The sequence below is a fragment of the Oncorhynchus masou genome, unplaced genomic scaffold (genome assembly GCF_036934945.1).
Source record: "Oncorhynchus masou masou isolate Uvic2021 unplaced genomic scaffold, UVic_Omas_1.1 unplaced_scaffold_681, whole genome shotgun sequence".
NCBI classification, from domain to species: domain Eukaryota; kingdom Metazoa; phylum Chordata; class Actinopteri; order Salmoniformes; family Salmonidae; genus Oncorhynchus; species Oncorhynchus masou.
The window spans coordinates 1-21,426 of NW_027013260.1; the positions used below are offsets into that span (position 1 = coordinate 1).

Below are 21,426 nucleotides of genomic sequence, written 5' to 3' on the forward strand. Positions count from 1 at the left end.
AATGTAAATGTAGTAGACCTTACAGTGAAATGCTGAATACAACAGGTGTAGTAGACCTCACAGTGAAATGCTGAATACAACAGGTGTAGTAGACCTTACAGTGAAATGCTGAATACAAGCTCTTAACCAACAACTCAGTTTTAAGAAAAGAAATAAGTGTTGAGAAAGTATTTAGTAAACAAACTGAAGTAAATAATAAATCAATAAAAATACAAAAAAATAAGAAAATAGAAACAAAACAAATGATTAAAGAGCAACAATAAAATAACAGTAACAAGGCTATACACAGGGGTTACCGGTACTGAGTCAAAGTGTGGGGCACTGGTTAGTGAAGGTAATTGAGGTAATATGTACATGTCGGTAGAGGTAAAGTGGCTATGCATAGATAATAAACAGAGAGTAGCAGCAGCATTAAAATGGGGTTGGGGTCAATGCAACAGTCCAGGTGGCCATTTGATTAACTGTTCAGGAGTCTTATTGCTTGGGGGATAGAAGCTGTTAAGGAGCCTTTTGGACCGAGACTTGGAGCTCCGGTACCGCTTGCCGTGCGGTAGCAGAGAGAACAGTCTATGACTAAGGAGTCTTTGGTATCTCCTCATTCACTGACTCTTCTTCCAGCCAGGACAATGCCAATGAAGAGACCAAACAAGATATACACATAGCAAACATTTAACTTCACATGATGTACCTAACCAGATAGATTAACAGGAAAAAATGACCTAAAACGAATGTTACGCAAGGTTGATGTCAATTCTTCATCGTTAGCTTCCTAGTTAACAGTAGTAGCTAGTCAGTTAGCCCTATTGACTTACTATGGGTTTGTGATGTAAGTGGGTATTGTAGGCAAGTAAACATGCCAAAATTAAAGCGGAATATATTTATTAACGTATCAAGATCATTTTCTGATTATAATAATGGCCGTGAGATAATTCAGCATGGTTACAGGGTTAATTCTGCTTGGTTACAGGATTAAATCTGCTTGGTTACAGGGTTAATTCTGCATGGTTACATGGTTAATTCTGCTTGGTTACATGGTTAATTCTGTATGGTTACATTGTTAATTCTGCTTGGTTACATGGTTAATTCTGCTTGGTTACATGGTTAATTTTGCATGGTTACAGGGTTAATTCTACATGGTTACTTCTGCTTGGTTACATGGTTAATTCTGCATGGTTAATTCTACATGGTTACTTGGTTAATTCTGCATGGTTACAGGGTTAATTCTGCATGGTTACATGGTTAATTCTGCATGGTTACATGGTTAATTCTGCTTGGTTACATGGTTAATTCTGCATGGTTACAAGGTTAATTCTACATGGTTACATGGTTAATTCTGCATGGTTACATGGTTAATTCTGCTTGGTTACATGGTTAATTCTGCATGGTTACAAGGTTAATTCTGCATGGTTACAGGGTTAATTCTGCATGGTTACAGGGTTAATTCTGCATGGTTACATGGTTAATTCTGCATGGTTACATGGTTAATTCAGCATGGTTACAGGGTTAATTCTGCATGGTTACAGGGTTAATTCTGCATGGTTACAGGGTTAATTCTGCATGGTTACAGGGTTAATTCTGCATGGTTACAGGGTTAATTCTGCATGGTTACAGGGTTAATTCTGCATGGTTACAGTGTTAATTCTGCATGGTTACAGGGTTAATTCTGCATGGTTACAGGGTTAATTCTGCATGGTTACAGGGTTAATTCTGCATGGTTACAGGGTTAATTCTGCATGGTTACAGGGTTAATTCTGCATGGTTACAGGGTTAATTCTGCATGGATACAGGGTTAATTCTGCATGGTTACAGGGTTAATTCTGCATGGTTACAGGGTTAATTCTGCATGGTTACAGGGTTAATTCTGCATGGTTACAGGGTTAAAACAAAAACATCTCAAAGGTTAACAGTTTAGGTATTAATTCTGATTAGTTCAGGTTAGGGCTATGGTTTGGAGAAGGCTTAAAACTAAGTAATTTAAAAAACGACACGCTATTACCATCAAGTATCATCAAGTCTGCTCAGGGCTTGATAGGGCATTGTGAACTGTAGTGGCGTGGTGTTCTGAGCTGCGTGCTCCGGCTGTGAGCATGAAGAGTTCCTACCCAGTGCTGGGAAATCTTGTTTCTGTGTGAGGAAGGTATATATGGACGTTCTCAGGACCTTTTCAAACGTCTGAAATCGAAGTCTATTTCTAGTGATCAGGCTGCACACACGCACACACACACGAACGGACACACGCACACACACGAGCACACACACACACACACACACGCACACACACACACACACACGCACACACACACACGCACACACACACGCACACACACACACACACACACACACACACACACACACACACACACACACACACACACACACACACACACACACACACACACACACACACACACACACACACACACATGCACACCTTTCCTCAAACTGTTACATTGCAACAAAAGGTTCCTCTGTCAATAAGCCCCCCTGTAGGAAAACAACACACCTCTAGTCTCAGAGTTGAACATCTCTCTCACCTTTCCTCAAACTGTTACATTAACAACAAAGAAGTTCCTCTGTCATTAAGCCCCCCTGTAGGAAAACAACACACCTCTCGTCTGAGTTGAACATCTCTCTCACCTTTCCTCAAACTGTTACATTAACAACAAAGAAGTTCCTCTGTCATTAAGCCCCCCTGTAGGATAACAACACACCTCTAGTCTCAGAGTTGAACATCTCTCTCAACCGCTTCTTCTCCTAAAATTGACACAAAGTTGAGACTTGGCTGATGCCACCCACACAATACAGCCTTTCCAGACACCGAAGTAGAGTTTGGTATCAGCCAGACTATATGTGTATGCCTTGAGGTGTAACTTTTAACTGAGATTTTGCCTCGTAGAGTCATTCCTCGGCGAGTCCCGATAAAACCTTCTTATCTCATATTACTTGAAGAACATGTTTCATGTCACTATCGATATATAACTGATTCACTCCGCTAACATAATAATACACTGTGAGGAGCAGTAGTACAATGCATTCATTCTCCGTGTTCTCCAGCAACATTCACACCGTCCAGCACCCTAATAGAACCATGTTGTAAAAACGAAATGTCAATCATTGACAGTTATTTCAGACATAATCATTGCTCTCAACTTGTTCTCATTACAGTGCCAACAGAACGTGTTCATCCCCCACGTTGTGTTGTGTTACAGCCTGAATTCAAAATGGATTCATAGGTTTTATTCCCATTTTCCCACAATACCCGTAATGACAAAGTGAAAACATGTTTTATAGATTTTTTTTGTTTTGTTGTTGCATATTTCTTAAAAATAAAAAACGGCAATAAATGATTTACATAATAGTTTTAAATTCAGGCTGTAACACGACAAGATGTGGGGGGAAGTGAAGAGGTGAGAATACTTTCTGACGGCGCTGTATGTCTCCGAACTTTCTCAGGAGCCCAGTCAGTTTGAGATTTGTGGTGAAATGTATAAGTCATTGCATGTGGCATACTGACATTTTTCACAGCGGCAAAAATGGGAAGCAGGAGGATGATTAGCAGGCTATAGTACATGTGTATACTCGGAGCGATAACCGCGTGCGTGCGGTAGGCTTTACACGTCCCCGTCCCGAGATCATTCACGCGCTCAGCTCCGCTTAGCTGCCTGGTTTTGAATGGCGTTGACTGACGTCACGAAACGCGGCACACTGGTGAGACTGTTTAAAGCTGTGAAGCATTTCAGGATGGATCTCAGAGAATAGGAACAGAGGGACACGCTGTCTGAACGACTCCATGCGCTCCAGACAGAAGGCTTGATACGTCGACACATACAGACAGCCGCAGACTGAGAGACTTGGAAGGACTTACTTTTTCAGCACTTTGATTGAGTTTTTTCCTTCTAAAAAACGGTGGAGATGTTTCATCCCTGTAATGTTTTAATCATCTTATTGCTGGTGGTCGCGGAATGCGGAGCGATATCGCAGATGGGGGCTCAGGTCGGCGACTGCCCGTCCCGCTGTCACTGCGAGGAGGACGGCATGCTTCAACGTGTCGACTGCTCGGATCTCGGGCTCACGGACATTCCAGCCAACCTTAGCGTCTTTACTTCTTATCTGTAAGTCTCATTTTGCTATTTTGTCCTTCGCGAGCGGTGAGAACGGGGCACCTGTGCACTTGGCACGGCACGGACTTCTAGCCTACTAACTAACCAACTAGGAAAGAGCGCTTGTTTTCGTGCGTCTCTCTCTACTACATTAATGAAGACTAGTCAACGTTGACAGATATGAAGCCAGCCTCGTTTGGTCTCGGCTCGCAGAGAGAGTAACGTGCAAGCTGTTTTTCAAATGTTAACCTTCACGTGGTACTTGTCAGGCAAAGAAACTATGGATAGGATTTAGTTGCATATAGTCTACATTTTATTTGCGTGTTTGGTTTGAATTTACACCAGATGATGTTGTATACCATTATAGATTTACAAATATTATTGAAAAAAAAGCGCTATGTTACAGATTTATTTAACTAGGCAAGTAAGTTAAGAATCAATTCTTATTTTCAATGACGGCCTAGGAACAGTGGGTTAACTGCCTTGTTCAGGGACAGAACGACAGATTTTTACCTTGTCAACTCAGGGATTCAATCGAGCAACTTTTCAGTTTCTGGCCCAACACCTGCCTCTAACCACCAGGCCACCTGCCTCTAACCACCAGGCCACCTGCCTCTAACCACCAGGCCACCTGCCTCTAACCACCAGGCCACCTGCCTCTAACCACTAGGCTACCCTGCCTCTAACCACTAGGCTACCCTGCCTCTAACCACTAGGCTACCCTGCCTCTAACCACTAGGCTACCCTGCCTCTAACCACTAGGCTACCCTGCCTATAACCACTAGGCTACCCTGCCTATAACCACTAGGCTACCCTGCCTATAACCACTAGGCTACCCTGCCTATAACCACTAGGCTACCCTGCCTATAACCACCAGGCTACCCTGCCTCTAACCACCAGGCCACCTGCCTCTGACCACTAGGCCACCTGCCTCTAACCACTAGGCCACCTGCCTCTAACCACTAGGCCACCTACCTCTAACCACTAGGCTACCTGCCTTTAACCATAGGCCACTAACCACCAGGCCACCTGCCTCTGAGGATAAACCTGCCTCTTAAGGCTACCTACCTCTAACCACTAGGCTACCTGCCTCTAACCACTAGGCTACATGCCTCTAACCACCAGGCTACCCTGCCTCTAACCACCAGGCTACCTGCCTCTGACTGCCGTTAAGGCTAAACATAACCTAATCAACAATGGCTCAGTTGGTTCAGTCATGGTGCAACTCCAGAATTGTTTGATCCATTTTTACATGGGCCACGTAACCGACTGAGTAAATGATTAAGTTAAGTTGGATAAAGTTAATGCTGAATTAAAACATTGTTTTTTTCTTCCTGTTCTAATACTGTTATTACTACAGTAATTAAATGCAGGTGTTATGCTTCTGTTGTCGTATGGAGTTGTTTGTGTTGTTGTTTGTTGTTTTATGGAGTTGTTTGTGTTGTTGTTTGTGTTGTCTTATGGAGTTGTTTGTGTTGTCTTATGGAGTTGTTTGTGTTGTCTTATGGAGTTGTTTGTGTTGTTGTTTGTGTTGTCTTATGGAGTTGTTTGTGTTGTTGTTTGCGTTGTCTTATGGAGTTGTTTGTGTTGTTTGTGTTGTCTTATGGAGTTGTTTGTGTTGTCTTATGGAGTTGTTTGCGTTGTCTTATGGAGTTGTTTGCGTTGTCTTATGGAGTTGTTTGCGTTGTCTTATGGAGTTGTTTGCGTTGTCTTATGGAGTTGTTTGCGTTGTCTTATGGAGTTGTTTGCGTTGTCTTATGGAGTTGTTTGCGTTGTTGTTTGTGTTGTCTTATGGAGTTGTTTGCGTTGTTGTTTGTGTTGTCTTATGGAGTTGTTTGTGTTGTTGTTTGTGTTGTCTTATGGAGTTTTTTGTGTTGTTGTTTGCGTTGTCTTATGGAGTTGTTTGCGTTGTCTTATGGAGTTGTTTGCGTTGTTGTCTTATGGAGTTGTTTGCGTTGTTGCATGGAGTTGTTTGCGTTGTTGCATGGAGTTGTTTGCGTTGTTGCATGGAGTTGTTTGCGTTGTCTTATGCATATCTTCAGGTCTTACGATATTATTAGAAAAGTTTTTATCCCTTGTAACAGAAACAGAACATCACATTTAAAAAAAATATATAATTATTATTATCAGCTGATTTCAGAAACACAGCCCACATGTCAGCCCCATGTTTAGTCTAGTTGCCCTGATCCTGACCCAGCTACTTATTAGAAATAGATTTTAAAACCTACATTCCTGGTGGTGCTGGTTCTCTCTATATTGTCTTCTATGACAGCAGGACACATAGAGATTTCACAGCTCCCCAGGAATAGCAGGCTCACTGCATCGCATGGAGAGCAGCAGTATATCTGTCTGCCAAGCTAGCACACCGTCCTGGCCCGAGGAGGACCAGCTCTCAGTATGGACCAGCCTGCCTGGCCCTGCATCGCTGGCATCAGACAGACAGGCATATCTTGATGTTTCACACACCTCAGAGGAGGAAAGATGAGAGAGCTGGTTGGCCGCTCTCTCTCTCTCTTCCTTCTCTTCTCCTTCATCCGTTTATTCCTCTTTTTATCTCTCTTTCTTCCTCTTTTTCTCTTCGTTCTTTCTTTTTCTCTCTCTTTCTTCCTCTTTTTCTCTGGCTGGCTGGCTGTGTCTGTCTGTCTCTCTGTCTCTCTGTCTCTCTGTCTCTCTGTCTCTCTGTCTTCTCTCTGTCTCTCTGTCAGTCTGTCTGTCTGTCTGTCTGTCTGTCTGTCTGTCTGTCTGTCTGTCTGTCTCTGTCTGTCTGTCTGTCTGTCTGTCTGTCTCTCATTGTCAGTAACACCAGGAACAGTCCTGTCTGAGGTGTTGAGCAATTCTGTCAAAACATTTTCCAGCAGCTTTGTCTCACGAAGAGGGCAGTTAGCTGTAGCAGGGCAGAGCAGGCAGAAGAGGGCAGTTAGCTGTAGCAGGGCAGAGCAGGCAGAAGAGGGCTAGCAGGGCAGAGCACTTATTAGCAGAAGAGGGCATTTAGCTGTAAAAGCATTCCTGGCAGAGCAGGTAAAAGACTGCAGTTAGCTGTAGCAGGGCAGAGCAGCAGGCAGAAGAGGGCAGCTTAGCTGTAGCAGGGCAGAGCAGGCAGAAGAGGGCAGTTAGCTGTAGCAGGGCAGAGCAGCAGGGCAGAGCAGGCAGAGCAGGAGGGCAGTTAGCTGTAGCAGGGCAGAGCAGGCAGAAGAGGGCAGTTAGCTGTAGCAGGGCAGAGCAGACAGAAGAGTGCAGTTAGCTGTAGCAGGGCAGAACAGAGCAGGCTCTTTTAAAGCCTCATTTGACTTCCTTCTGTCTGAGCTATTCTGATGGTGTTAAGGTCCGTGCTTCAATCAGCATTAGATTAAGTATATGTATGTATGACATCTGTTGTTCACTACTTCTATAGGGAAACGTTAAGCCTGTCATACAAGGTTGATGTGACAGTCCTTCTATAGGGAAACGTTAAGCCTGTCATACAAGGCTGATGTGACAGTCCTTCTATGGGTCTCTGTTAAGCCTGTCATACAAGGTTGATGTGACAGTCCTTCTATAGGGAAACGTTTTCATACAAGGTTGATGTGACAGTCCTTCTATAGGGAAACGTTAAGCTGTCATACAAGGCTGATGTGACAGTCCTTCTATAGGGAAACGTTAAGCCTGTAGCATACAAGGTTGATGTGACAGTCCTTCTATAGGGAAACGTTAAGCCTGTCATGCAAGGTTGATGTGCAGTCCTTCTATAGGGAAACGTTAAGCCTGCATACAAGGCTGAACAGGGTTGATGTGACAGTCCTTCTATAGGGGCGTTAAGCCTGTCATACAAGGTTGATGTGACAGTCCTTCTATAGGGAAACGTTAAGCCTGCCATACAAGGTTGATGTGACAGTCCTTCAATAGGGAAACGTTAAGCCTGCCATACAAGGTTGATGTGACAGTCCTTCTCTAGGGAAACGTTAAGCCTGTCATACAAGGTTGATGTGACAGTCCTTCTATAGGGAAACGTTAAGCCTGCCATACAAGGCTGATGTGACAGTCCTTCTATAGGGAAACGTTAAGCCTGTCATACAAGGTTGATGTGACAGTCCTTCTATAGGGAAGCAGTTAAGCCTGTCATACAAGGTTGATGTGACAGTCCTTCTATAGGGAAACGTTAAGCCTGCCATACAAGGTTGATGTGACAGTCCTTCTATAGGGAAACGTTAAGCCTGCCATACAAGGTTGATGTGACAGTCCTTCAGAAGAGGGAAACGTTAAGCCTGCCATACAAGGCTGATGTGACAGTCCTTCTATAGGGAAACGTTAAGCCTGTCATACAAGGTTGATGTGACAGTCCTTCTATAGGGAAACGTTAAGCCTGCCATACAAGGTTGATGTGACAGTCCTTCTATAGGGAAACGTTAAGCCTGTCATACAAGGTTGATGTGACAGTCCTTCTATAGGGAAACGTTAAGCCTGTCATACAAGGCTGATGTGACAGTCCTTCTATAGGGAAACGTTAAGCCTGCCATACAAGGTTGATGTGACAGTCCTTCTATAGGGAAACGTTAAGCCTGCCATACAAGGTTGATGTGACAGTCCTTCTATAGGGAAACGTTAAGCCTGCCATACAAGGTTGATGTGACAGTCCTTCTATAGGGAAACGTTAAGCCTGTCATACAAGGTTGATGTGACAGTCCTTCTATAGGGAAACGTTAAGCCTGTCATACAAGGTTGATGTGACAGTCCTTCTATAGGGAAACGTTAAGCCTGCCATACAAGGTTGATGTGACAGTCCTTCTATAGGGAAACGTTAAGCCTGCCATACAAGGTTGATGTGACAGTCCTTCTATAGGGAAACGTTAAGCCTGCCATACAAGGTTGATGTGACAGTCCTTCTATAGGGAAACGTTAAGCCTGCCATACAAGGTTGATGTGACAGTCCTTCTATAGGGAAACGTTAAGCCTGCCATACAAGGTTGATGTGACAGTCCTTCTATAGGGAAACGTTAAGCCTGTCATACAAGGTTGATGTGACAGTCCTTCTATAGGGAAACATTAAGCCTGTCATACAAGGTTGATGTGACAGTCCTTCTATAGGGAAACGTTAAGCCTGTCATACAAGGTTGATGTGACAGTCCTTCTATAGGGAAACGTTAAGCCTGTCATACAAGGTTGATGTGACAGTCCTTCTATAGGGAAACGTTAAGCCTGTCATACAAGGCTGATGTGACAGTCCTTCTATAGGGAAACGTTAAGCCTGTCATACAAGGTTGATGTGACAGTCCTTCTATAGGAAACGTTAAGCCTGCCATACAAGGTTGATGTGACAGTCCTTCTATAGGGAAACGTTAAGCCTGTCATACAAGGTTGATGTGACAGTCCTTCTATAGGGAAACGTTAAGCCTGCCATACAAGGTTGATGTGACAGTCCTTCTATAGGGAAACGTTAAGCCTGTCATACAAGGTTGATGTGACAGTCCTTCCATAGGGAAACGTTAAGCCTGTCATACAAGGCTGATGTGACAGTCCTTCTATAGGGAAACGTTAAGCCTGTCATACAAGGCTGATGTGACAGTCCTTCTATAGGGAAACGTTAAGCCTGTCATACAAGGTTGATGTGACAGTCCTTCTATAGGGAAACGTTAAGCCTGTCATACAAGGTTGATGTGACAGTCCTTCTATAGGGAAACGTTAAGCCTGCCATACAAGGTTGATGTGACAGTCCTTCTATAGGGAAACGTTAAGCCTGCCATACAAGGTTGATGTGACAGTCCTTCTATAGGGAAACGTTAAGCCTGCCATACAAGGTTGATGTGACAGTCCTTCTATAGGGAAACGTTAAGCCTGCCATACAAGGTTGATGTGACAGTCCTTCTATAGGGAAACGTTAAGCCTGTCATACAAGGTTGATGTGACAGTCCTTCTATAGGGAAACGTTAAGCCTGTCATACAAGGTTGATGTGACAGTCCTTCTATAGGGAAACGTTAAGCCTGTCATACAAGGCTGATGTGACAGTCCTTCTATAGGGAAACGTTAAGCCTGCCATACAAGGTTGATGTGACAGTCCTTCTATAGGGAAACGTTAAGCCTGCCATACAAGGTTGATGTGACAGTCCTTCTATAGGGAAACGTTAAGCCTGCCATACAAGGTTGATGTGACAGTCCTTCTATAGGGAAACGTTAAGCCTGCCATACAAGGTTGATGTGACAGTCCTTCTATAGGGAAACGTTAAGCCTGCCATACAAGGTTGATGTGACAGTCCTTCTATAGGGAAACGTTAAGCCTGCCATACAAGGTTGATGTGACAGTCCTTCTATAGGGAAACGTTAAGCCTGCCATACAAGGTTGATGTGACAGTCCTTCTATAGGGAAACGTTAAGCCTGCCATACAAGGTTGATGTGACAGTCCTTCTATAGGGAAACGTTAAGCCTGTCATACAAGGTTGATGTGACAGTCCTTCTATAGGGAAACGTTAAGCCTGCCATACAAGGTTGATGTGACAGTCCTTCTCTAGGGAAACGTTAAGCCTGCCATACAAGGTTGATGTGACAGTCCTTCTATAGGGAAACGTTAAGCCTGCCATACAAGGTTGATGTGACAGTCCTTTATAGTGCAGACTGTTCCATCCATCATCCTTCCTCTCTGCAGACTGAACCCTGTAAACATTACACAGCTGGTAAATAGCCCTCAAGAGGCACACGCATACACACACATTACACACACACACACACACACACACTTGCATACACACACATTACACACACACACACACTTATACACACACACACATTACACACACACACACACACACACACACACACACACACACACACACACACACACACACACACACACACACACATTACACACACACACATTACACACACACACACACACACACACACACACACACACATTACACACACACACACACACACACACACACACACACACACATTACACACACACACACATTACACACACACACACATTACACACACACACACACACACATTACACACACACACACACACACACATATTAAATAGAGTTAAATATAGTAACTGAGCGTTGCTCGTAAAGCATCTGAACGTAGGCCAAAAATGTTTTAAACAGTCACCTTTTTGTTTGGGGGAGATCATTTCAAATCAACGCCTCGTGGTGGGTACCTGGAGGAGTAACAAGTGGGAGGGCATGGGGGGGTAGAAGGGAGGTAACCGCTGTAAAATTATATTTTATTTTTTAAATAGCAGAGGGGGAAAATGTGCAAGTCATAACGTATAGGGCTCATAAAGAGACGTGCCTGGGGCAGGTGTAAGATGAAACACATCGTCTCTTTTAAGCATCACATTGAAGCTTGTGATTTAAAAAAATATATAATTCACCTCCTTGAAGATTAAAGCTTTTCTCTCTCTTTCTCCTTCCAAATGAAAAGTCGAACCTCCGTCACAGATAGACTACATCGCTTCTTCACCTGGGTAATTTGTTTTCTTTCTCCCTGCAATCGGCGTGTGTTTGTGTTGCAAAGCCATGTTTGTGTTGCAGAGCCACGGGTTTATGCAGGTTACCAACACTGTTTGGATGCAATGAACGCGACGAGATCAACCTGTAAGATATATTTCCCTTTCTCTGTCTTTCTCTCTCTGTCTTTCTCTCTCTGTCTTTCTCTCTGTCTCTCTCTGTCTCTCTGTCTTTCTGTCTTTTTCTCTCTGTCTTTTTGTCTCTCTGTCTTTCTGTCTTTCTCTCTCTGTCTTTCTGTCTCTCTGTCTTTCTGTCTCTCTGTCTTTCTGTCTTTCTCTCTCTGTCTTTCTGTCTTTCTCTCACTGTCTCTCTGTCTTTCTCTCTCTGTCTCTCTGTCTTTCTGTCTTTCTCTGTCTTTCTGTCTCTCTCTCTCTTTCTGTCTTTCTCTCTCTCTTTCTGTCTTTCTCTGTCTTTCTTTCTGTCTTTCTCTCTCTGTCTTTCTTTCTCTCTCTGTCTTTCTCTCTCTCCTTCTGTCTTTCTCTGTCTTTCTTTCTGTCTTTCTTTCTCTCTCTGTCTTTCTCTCTCTCTCTTTCTGTCTTTCTCTGTCTTTCTCTCTCTCTCTTTCTGTCTTTCTCTGTCTTTCTTTCTGTCTTTCTCTCTGTCTTTCTTTCTCTTTCTGTCTTTCTCTGTCTTTCTTTCTCTCTCTGTCTGTCTTTTCTCTCTCTCTTTCCTTTCTTTCTGTCTTTCCCTATCTCTCTCTGTCTTTCTCTGTCTTTCTTTCTGTCTTTCTTTCTCTCTCTGTCTTTCATCAAACTAATGGAAGAGAAAGTCTTTCTTTCTGTCTTTCTTTCTCTCTCTGTCTTTCTCTCTCTGTCTGTCTTTCTCTGATTCTCTCTTTCTCTCTTTTTCTGTCTTTCTCTGTCTTTCTTTCTGTCTTTCATTTCGTCTGTCTGTCTTTCTCTGTCTTTCTTTCTGTCTCTCTGTCTGTCTTTTCTCTCTCTCTCCTGGCCCTGTATTGTCCCTATGAATCCTGATATGAAGGATGCCCCAAATTGCTACTGTTGATATTCCCTAGCGGGTGCATCAAACTAATGGAAGGTCTATTTTTTGGACCAAAGGCGTTGTGATGACTGAACGGCAGAAAGATATTACTCCCTTGACAAGTGGACCGATTAGACCAGACGGGAGTGACGGGAGGGATCTACCCAGGGCAACATTAGCGTGTGTGTGTCTTAGGGCAACATTTAGCGTCTGCAGGATTCCACCATCGTTTAGAGAAGCTTAGTGAGTTCACCTCCCTCATCACAACACATAGGGTTACGTCCCAAATTGCACCCTATTTTATTAAGTGCACTACTTTTGACTAGGTCCCATAGGGCACTATTTTGGACCAGAGATCTATGTAGAACAGGGATCAGAGAGAGAGAGATGAGGGAGAGAGAAATCAGACTCAAACATGTTATTTGCACATGATGTTTACAGGAACATTTAGAGCAGTGAGAAATGAGAGATGTTTTCCATAATGCCACCGGTTCCCTTCTGTCTCACATAGTTATTAGTATCTGTCCTGTCTACATGTTTATAGAGTCACACTAAACACAGTACCTGTCCTGTCTAGATGTTTATAGAATCACACTAAACACAGTACCTGTCCTGTCTAGATGTTTATAGAATCACACTAAACATGTGGACTCGATCTCCATGCTGTGTCCAGACAACCTAGCTACCCATCTCTCCACAGTGCAGACATAGGGTTGTGTATTAAATGGCCCCCTATTCAACTATGGGCCCTGGTCAATAGCCCTGGTCAACAGCCCTGGTCAACAGCCCTGGGCAGCAGAAGGGGAATAGGGTTTATAATTTGGGACTCAACCTTCTATTCCTTCCAGGTTACACCATGAAATGCTCATCTCGCTGAACCATTCAGAGACCTGTGATCTGGGATCCTGAGCCAGTACAGGTGAATTAACCAGGCTTTACCCTCCTAGCCTGCTACCACTGCCCTCCAGCCTGCTACCCCCACTCTCTGATCCTATTCATAATATTAGCTTAATGGTTGCGCAGGGTTTTTGGCTGAACGAGGAACAAGGAGGTTTGGTTTACAGTGTTGGAACACGCACACACACGCACGCATGCACGCACGCACGCACGCACGCACACACACCCACACACACACACACACAGTGTTGGACCTCGGTATCTCAGCAGGTTGGCTCTGAAGTTTGTTGGATTAATTAGTGCAGAGAAACACTCCTTCCGCCGTCTTCTTGGCAGTTACAACAGGACCTGGCATTACATAAAGAGCCAACAGGCACAGCCACTGGGATGGGAGGGAGGGCTTGAGAGGCGGGGGGAGAGAGAGAAGGAGGGGGAGAGGTAAAGAGAGGTAGAGAGAGGGAAGGAGGGGGAGAGGTAAAGAGAGAGAGAGAGAGAGACTGAGGGGACAGAGTTAGGGAGAGAGTGAGAGAGAGAGCGAGACTGAGGGGACAGAGGTAGGGAGAGAGTGAGGAGGGAAGGAGAAAGAGAGAGCAGACAAGCCTGACTAATTCCCAGCAGTAGGAGATAGAAGATATACAAGTGGTTTGCCTCTCTTTGGCTAAAGAGCTCATTTCATTTACATTTACATTACATTTAAGTCATTTAGCAGACGCTCTTATCCAGAGCGACTTACAAATTGGTGAATTCACCTTCTGACATCCAGTGGAACAGCCACTTTACAATAGTGCATCTAAGTCATTAAGGGGGGGTGGTGAGAAGGATTACTTATCCTATCCTAGGTATTCCTTGAAGAGGTGGGGTTTCAGGTGTCTCCGGAAGGTGGTGATTGACTCCGCTGTCCTGGCGTCGTGAGGGAGTTTGTTCCACCATTGGGGGCCAGAGCAGCGAACAGTTTTGACTGGGCTGAGCGGGAACTGTACTTTCCTCAATGGTAGGGAGGCGAGCAGGCCAGAGGTGGATGAACGCAGTGCCCTTGCTTGGGTGTAGGGCCTGATCAGAGCCTGGAGGTACTGCGGTGCCGTTCCCCTCACAGCTCCGTAGGCAAGCACCATGGTCTTGTAGCGGATGCGAGCTTCAACTGGAAGCCAGTGGAGAGAGCGGAGGAGCGGGGTGACGTGAGAGAACTTGGGAAGTTGTTGAACACCAGACGGGCTGCGGCGTTCTGGATGAGTTGTAGGGGTTTAATGGCACAGGCAGGGAGCCCAGCCAACAGCGAGTTGCAGTAATCCAGACGGGAGATGACAAGTGCCTGGATTAGGACCTGCGCCGCTTCCTGTGTGAGGCAGGGTCGTACTCTGCGGATGTTGTAGAGCATGAACCTACAGGAACGGGCCACCGCCATGATGTTGGTTGAGAACGACAGGGTGTTGTCCAGGATCACGCCAAGGTTCTTAGCGCTCTGGGAGGAGGACACAATGGAGTTGTCAACCGTGATGGCGAGATCATGGAACGGGCAGTCCTTCCCCGGGAGGAAGAGCAGCTCCGTCTTGCCGAGGTTCAGCTTGAGGTGGTGATCCGTCATCCACACTGATATGTCTGCCAGACATGCAGAGATGCGATTCGCCACCTGGTCATCAGAAGGGGGAAAGGAGAAGATTAATTGTGTCGTCTGCATAGCAATGATAGGAGAGACCATGTGAGGTTATGACAGAGCCAAGTGACTTGGTGTATAGCGAGAATAGGAGAGGGCCTAGAACAGAGCCCTGGGGGACACCAGTGGTGAGAGCGCGTGGCGAGGAGACAGATTCTCGCCACGCCACCTGGTAGGAGCGACCTGTCAGGTAGGACGCAATCCAAGCGTGGGCCGCGCCGGGAGATGCCCAACTCGGAGAGGGTGGAGAGGAGGATCTGATGGTTCACAGTATCGAAGGCAGCCGATAGGTCTAGAAGGATGAGAGCAGAGGAGAGAGAGTTAGCTTTAGCAGTGCGGAGCGCCTCCGTGATGCAGAGAAGAGCAGTCTCAGTTGAATGACTAGTCTTGAAACCTGACTGATTTGGATCAAGAAGGTCATTCTGAGAGAGATAGAGGGAGAGCTGGCCAAGGACGGCACGTTCAAGAGTTTTGGAGAGAAAAGAAAGAAGGGATACTGGTCTGTAGTTGTTGACATCGGAGGGATCGAGTGTAGGTTTCTTCAGAAGGGGTGCAACTCTCGCTCTCTTGAAGACGGAAGGGACGTAGCCAGCGGTCAGGGATGAGTTGATGAGCGAGGTGAGGTAAGGGAGAAGGTCCCCGGAAATGGTCTGGAGGAGAGAGGAGGGGATAGGGTCGAGCGGGCAGGTTGTTGGGCGGCCGGCCGTCACAAGAAGCGAGATTTCATCTGGAGAGAGAGGGGAGAAAGAGGTCAGAGCACAGGGTAGGGCAGTGTGAGCAGAACCAGCGGTGTCGTTTGACTTAGCAAACGAGGATCGGATGTCGTCGACCTTCTTTTCAAAATGGTTGACGAAGTCATCTGCAGAGAGGGAGGAGGGGGGGAGGGGGAGGAGGATTCAGGAGGGAGGAGAAGGTGGCAAAGAGCTTCCTAGGGTTAGAGGCAGATGCTTGGAATTTAGAGTGGTAGAAAGTGGCTTTAGCAGCAGAGACAGAGGAGGAAAATGTAGAGAGGGGGGAGTGAAAGGATGCCAGGTCCGCAGGGAGGCGAGTTTTCCTCCATTTCCGCTCGGCTGCCCGGAGCTCTGTTCTGTGAGCTCGCAATGAGTCATCGAGCCACGGAGCGGGAGGGGAGGACCGAGCCGGCCTGGAGGATAGGGGACATAGAGAGTCAAAGGATGCAGAAAGGGAAGAGAGGAGGGTTGAGGAGGCAGAGTCAGGAGAAAGGTTGGAGAAGGTATGAGCAGAGGGAAGAGATGAAAGGATGGAAGAGGAAAGAGTAGCGGGGGAGAGAGAGCGAAGGTTGGGACGGCGCGATACCATCCGAGTAGGGGCAGTGTGGGAAGTGTTGGATGAGAGCGAGAGGGAAAAGGATACAAGGTAGTGGTCGGAGACTTGGAGGAGTTGCAGTGAGGTTAGTGGAAGAACAGCATCTAGTAAAGATGAGGTCGAGCGTATTGCCTGCCTTGTGAGTAGGGGGAAGGTGAGAGGGTGAGGTCAAGAGGAGAGGAGTGGAAAGAAGGAGGCAGAGAGGAATGAGTCAAAGGTAGACGTGGGGAGGTTAAAGTCGCCCAGGACTGTGAGAGGTGAGCCGTCCTCAGGAAAGGAGCTTATCAAGGCATCAAGCTCATTGATGAACTCTCCGAGGGAACCTGGAGGGCGATCAATCATTTATCAATACCTTCCTCTGTTAAAGCTGGCAAAGTTCTACCTCTGATCTCTCTCCCTCTCTATCTCTCTCTCTCTCAATGTATCCTTTCTCTCTCTCTCTCTCTCTCTTTCACACTCTCAATCTATCCTCTCTCTCGCTCTCTCTCTCCCTCTCAATCTATTCTCTCTCTTTCTCCCTCTCAATCTATTCTCTCTCTCTCTCTCCCTCTCAATCTATCTTCTCTCTCTCTCTCCCTCTCAATCTATCCCCTCTCTCTCTCTCCCTCTCAATCTATCCCCTCTCTCTCTCTCCCTCTCAATCTATCCCCTCTCTCTCTCTCCCTCTCTCTCTCTCTCCCGCCCTCTCACCTCTCCTCCTGTGTGGAACTGTCATCAGCCAAGGTTTAAGAATAAAGGTTTTTGTAAACTTGAACAATCTACCCTCTCCCTCTCTCTCCCTTCGCTCTTATTAAATGGTACAATAAAGCTTCTTTGAGTTTCAAATCCTCAGATATGCCCAAGCTTTTTTTTTTTACACCGGGATTTTCAAGGTCTTGATAATAAACCCATGGAGCTGTTAGTAAAACGCCAGTCTGTCTGTCAGCCCGCATGTCTGTCTGTCTGTTGCCCTGTCTCTGTCTGCCGGTCTGTTGGCCTGTCTGTCTGTCAGCCCGCATGTCTGTCTGTCTGTTGCCCTGTCTCTGCCTGCCGGTCTGTTGGCCTGTCTGTCTGTCAGCCCGCATGTCTGTCTGTCTGTTGTCCTGTCTCTGTCTGCCGGTCTGTTGGCCGTCTGTCTGTCAGCCCGCATGTCTGTCTGTCTCTTGGCCTGTCTGTCTGCCGGCCTGTCTGTCTACCGGCCTATCTGTGTGTTGGCCTGTCTGTAGGTCTGTCTGTCTGTTGGCCTCTATTGGCCTGTTTTTCTTTTGTCCCGCCTGTCTGTTGGCCTCTATTGGCCTGTCTCTCTGTTGTCCCGCCTGTCTGTTGGCCTCTATTGGCCTGTCCGTCTGTTGTCCCGCCTGTCTGTTGGCCTCTAGTGGCCTGTTTTTCTGTTGTCCCGCCTGTCTGTTGGCCTCTATTGGCCTGTCTCTCTGTTGTCCCGCCTGTCTGTTGGCCTCTATTGGCCTGTCCGTCTGTTGTCCCGCCTGTCTGTTGGCCTCTAGTGGCCTGTTTTTCTGTTGTCCCGCCTGTCTGTTGGCCTCTATTGGCCTGTCTGTCTGTTGTCCCGCCTGTCTGTTGGCCTCTATTGGCCTGTTTTTCTGTTGTCCCGCCTGTCTGTTGGCCTCTAGTGGCCTGTTTTTCTGTTGTCCCGCCTGTCTGTTGGCCTCTATTGGCCTGTCTGTCTGTTGTCCCGCCTGTCTGTTGGCCTCTATTGGCCTGTTTTTCTGTTGTCCCGCCTGTCTGTTGGCCTCTAGTGGCCTGTTTTTCTGTTGTCCCGCCTGTCTGTTGGCCTCTATTGGCCTGTCTGTCTGTTGTCCCGCCTGTCTGTTGGCTGAATTGAGACCTCTCCACCTCATTTTCAAACGTTGCTATGGGCACAGCCAGACAACGGAAGTGATGGTTTCCACTTCAGCCTTACTTCCCTACTGCAGCTCAAACTTGCCAGAGTCAATTATTTGAAAGAGTCCATTTTATATAGTATAAAAGCCAAGTAAAGAAGTATAAGGGTAATTTAATATTTATTTAATTAAAGTTCGATAATGTTCGCTAGACTTACTACAAGGCTAGTTCTGTTGTGATTATAACATTAGTGGTGTCAGAGTTAAGGCCCAGGCCATCCACCAAGCCAACAACTATATAATGAAACGATAGGTTATATAACTATAATGATAAACTATAGGTTATATAACTATAATGATAAACGATAGGTTATATAACTATAATGATAAACGATAGGTTATATAACTATAATGATAAACGATAGGTTATATAACTATAATGATAAACGATAGGTTATATAACTATAATGATAAACGATAGGTTATATAACTATAGGCTATATAACTATAATGATAAACTATAGGCTATATAACTATAATGATAAACTAGAGGTTATATAACTATAATGATAAACTATAGGCTACATATCTATAATGATAAACTATAGGCTATATAACTATAATGATAAACTATAGGTTATATAACTATAATGATAAACGATAGGCTATATAACTATAATGATAAACTATAGGCTATATAACTATAATGATAAACTATAGGTTATATAACTATAATGATAAACTATAGGTTATATAACTATAATGATAAACTATAGTTTATATAACTATAATGATAAACTATAGGTTATATAACTATAATGATAAACTATAGGTTATATAACTATAATGATAAACTATAGGCTATATAACTATAATGATAAACTATAGGCTACATATCTATAATGATAAACTAGAGGTTATATAACGATAGGCTATATAACTATAATGATAAACTATAATGATAAACTATAGGCTATATATCTATAATGATAAACTATAGGCTATATAACTATAATGATAAACTATAGGTTATATAACTATAATGATAAACTATAGGCTATATAACTATAATGATAAACTATAGGTTATATAACTATAATGATAAACTATAGGCTATATATCTATAATGATAAACTATAGGCATATATATAATGATAAACTATAGGCTATATAACTATAATGATAAACTAGAGGTTATATAACTATAATGATAAACTTATAGGCTATATAATGATAAACTATAGGCTATATAACTATAATGATAAACTATAGGCTACATATCTATAATGATAAACTAGAGGTTATATAACTATAATGATAAACTATAGGCTATATAATGATAAACTATAGGCTATATAACTATAATGATAAACTATAGGCTATATAATGATAAACTATAGGTTATATAACTATAATGATAAACTATAGGTTATATAACTATAATGATAAACTATAGGCTATATAACTATAATGATAAACTATAGGCTACATATCTATAATGATAAACTATAGGTTATATAACTATAGGCTATATAACTATAATTATAAACTATAATGATAAACTATAGGTTATATAACTATAATGATAAACTATAGGCTATATAACTATAATGATAAACTATAGGCTACATAACTATAATGATAAACTATAGGTTATATAACTATAATGATAAACTATAGGCTATATAACTACAATGATAAACTATAGGCTACATATCTATAATGATAAACTATAGGCTATATAACTATAATGATGAACTATAGGCTACATAACTATAATGATAAACTATAGGTTATATAACTATAATGATAAACTATAGGTTATATAACTATAATGATAAACTATAGGCTATATAACTATAATGATAAACTATAGGCTATATAACTATAATGATAAACTATAGGCTATATAACTATAATGATAAACTATAGGCTATATAACTATAATGATAAACTATAGGCTATATAACTATAATGATAAACTATAGGTTATATAACTATAATGATAAACTATAGGCTATATAACTATAATGATAAACTATAGGCTACATATCTATAATTGTTTTTTTTGTTGTTGTTTTTTTTAACCTTTATTTAACCAGGTAGGCTAGTTGAGAACACCTTTATTTAACCAGGTAGGCTAGTTGAGAACACCTTTATTTAACCAGGTAGGCTAGTTGAGAACACCTTTATTTAACCAGGTACTCTAGTTGAGAACACCTTTATTTAACCAGGTAGGCTAGTTGAGAACACCTTTATTTAACCAGGTAGGCTAGTTGAGAACACCTTTATTTAACCAGGTAGGCTAGTTGAGAACACCTTTATTTAACCAGGTAGGCTAGTTGAGAACACCTTTATTTAACCAGGTAGGCTAGTTGAGAACACCTTTATTTAACCAGGTAGGCTAGTTGAGAACACCTTTATTTAACCAGGTACTCTAGTTGAGAACACCTTTATTTAACCAGGTAGGCTAGTTGAGAACACCTTTATTTAACCAGGTAGGCTAGTTGAGAACAAGTTCTCATTTCCAACTGCGACCTGGCCAAGATAAAGCATAGCAGTGTGAACAGACAACACAGAGTTACACATGGAGTAAACAATTAACAAGTCAATAACACAGTACAAAAAAAGGGGAGTCTATATACATTGTGTGCAAAAGGTATGAGGAGGGAGGCAAATAATTACAATTTAGCAGATTATCACTGGAGTGATAAATGATCAGATGGTCATGTACAGGTAGAGATACTGGTGTGCAAAAAGCAGAAAAGTAAATAAATATAAACAGTATGGGGGTGAGGTAGGTGAAAATGGGTGGGCTATTTACCGATAGACTATGTACAGCTGCAGCGATCGGTTAGCTGCTCAGATAGCACAGATCCTGGTTTAGACCAGTCATGAGGCCTCTAACACACAGATCCTGGTTCAGACCAGTCATGAGGCCTCTAACACACAGATCCTGGTTCAGACCAGTCATGAGGCCTCTAACACACAGATCCTGGTTCAGACCAGTCATGAGGCCTCTAACACACAGATCCTGGTTCAGACCAGTCATGAGGTCTCTAACACACAGAGCCTGGTTCAGACCAGTCATGAGGTCTCTAACACACAGATCCTGGTTCAGACCAGTCATGAGGTCTCTAACACGCAGATCCTGGTTTAGACCAGT

General features: G+C 43.7%; 1 protein-coding gene across 1 annotated transcript in view; it reads left to right on the forward strand.

Annotated features, from left to right (window-relative positions):
* The first annotated feature begins 3,643 nt into the window (after nucleotides 1-3,643).
* Nucleotides 3,644-21,426, forward strand: part of LOC135536899 (leucine-rich repeat-containing G-protein coupled receptor 5A-like) — a 326,763-nt gene continuing 308,980 nt past the window's right edge. Inside the window, exon 1 of the mRNA XM_064963121.1 lies at nucleotides 3,644-4,112. Coding sequence (XP_064819193.1) covers nucleotides 3,913-4,112 — 200 coding nt within the window. The 5' untranslated portion in view covers nucleotides 3,644-3,912. The remainder of the gene's footprint in view (nucleotides 4,113-21,426) is intronic.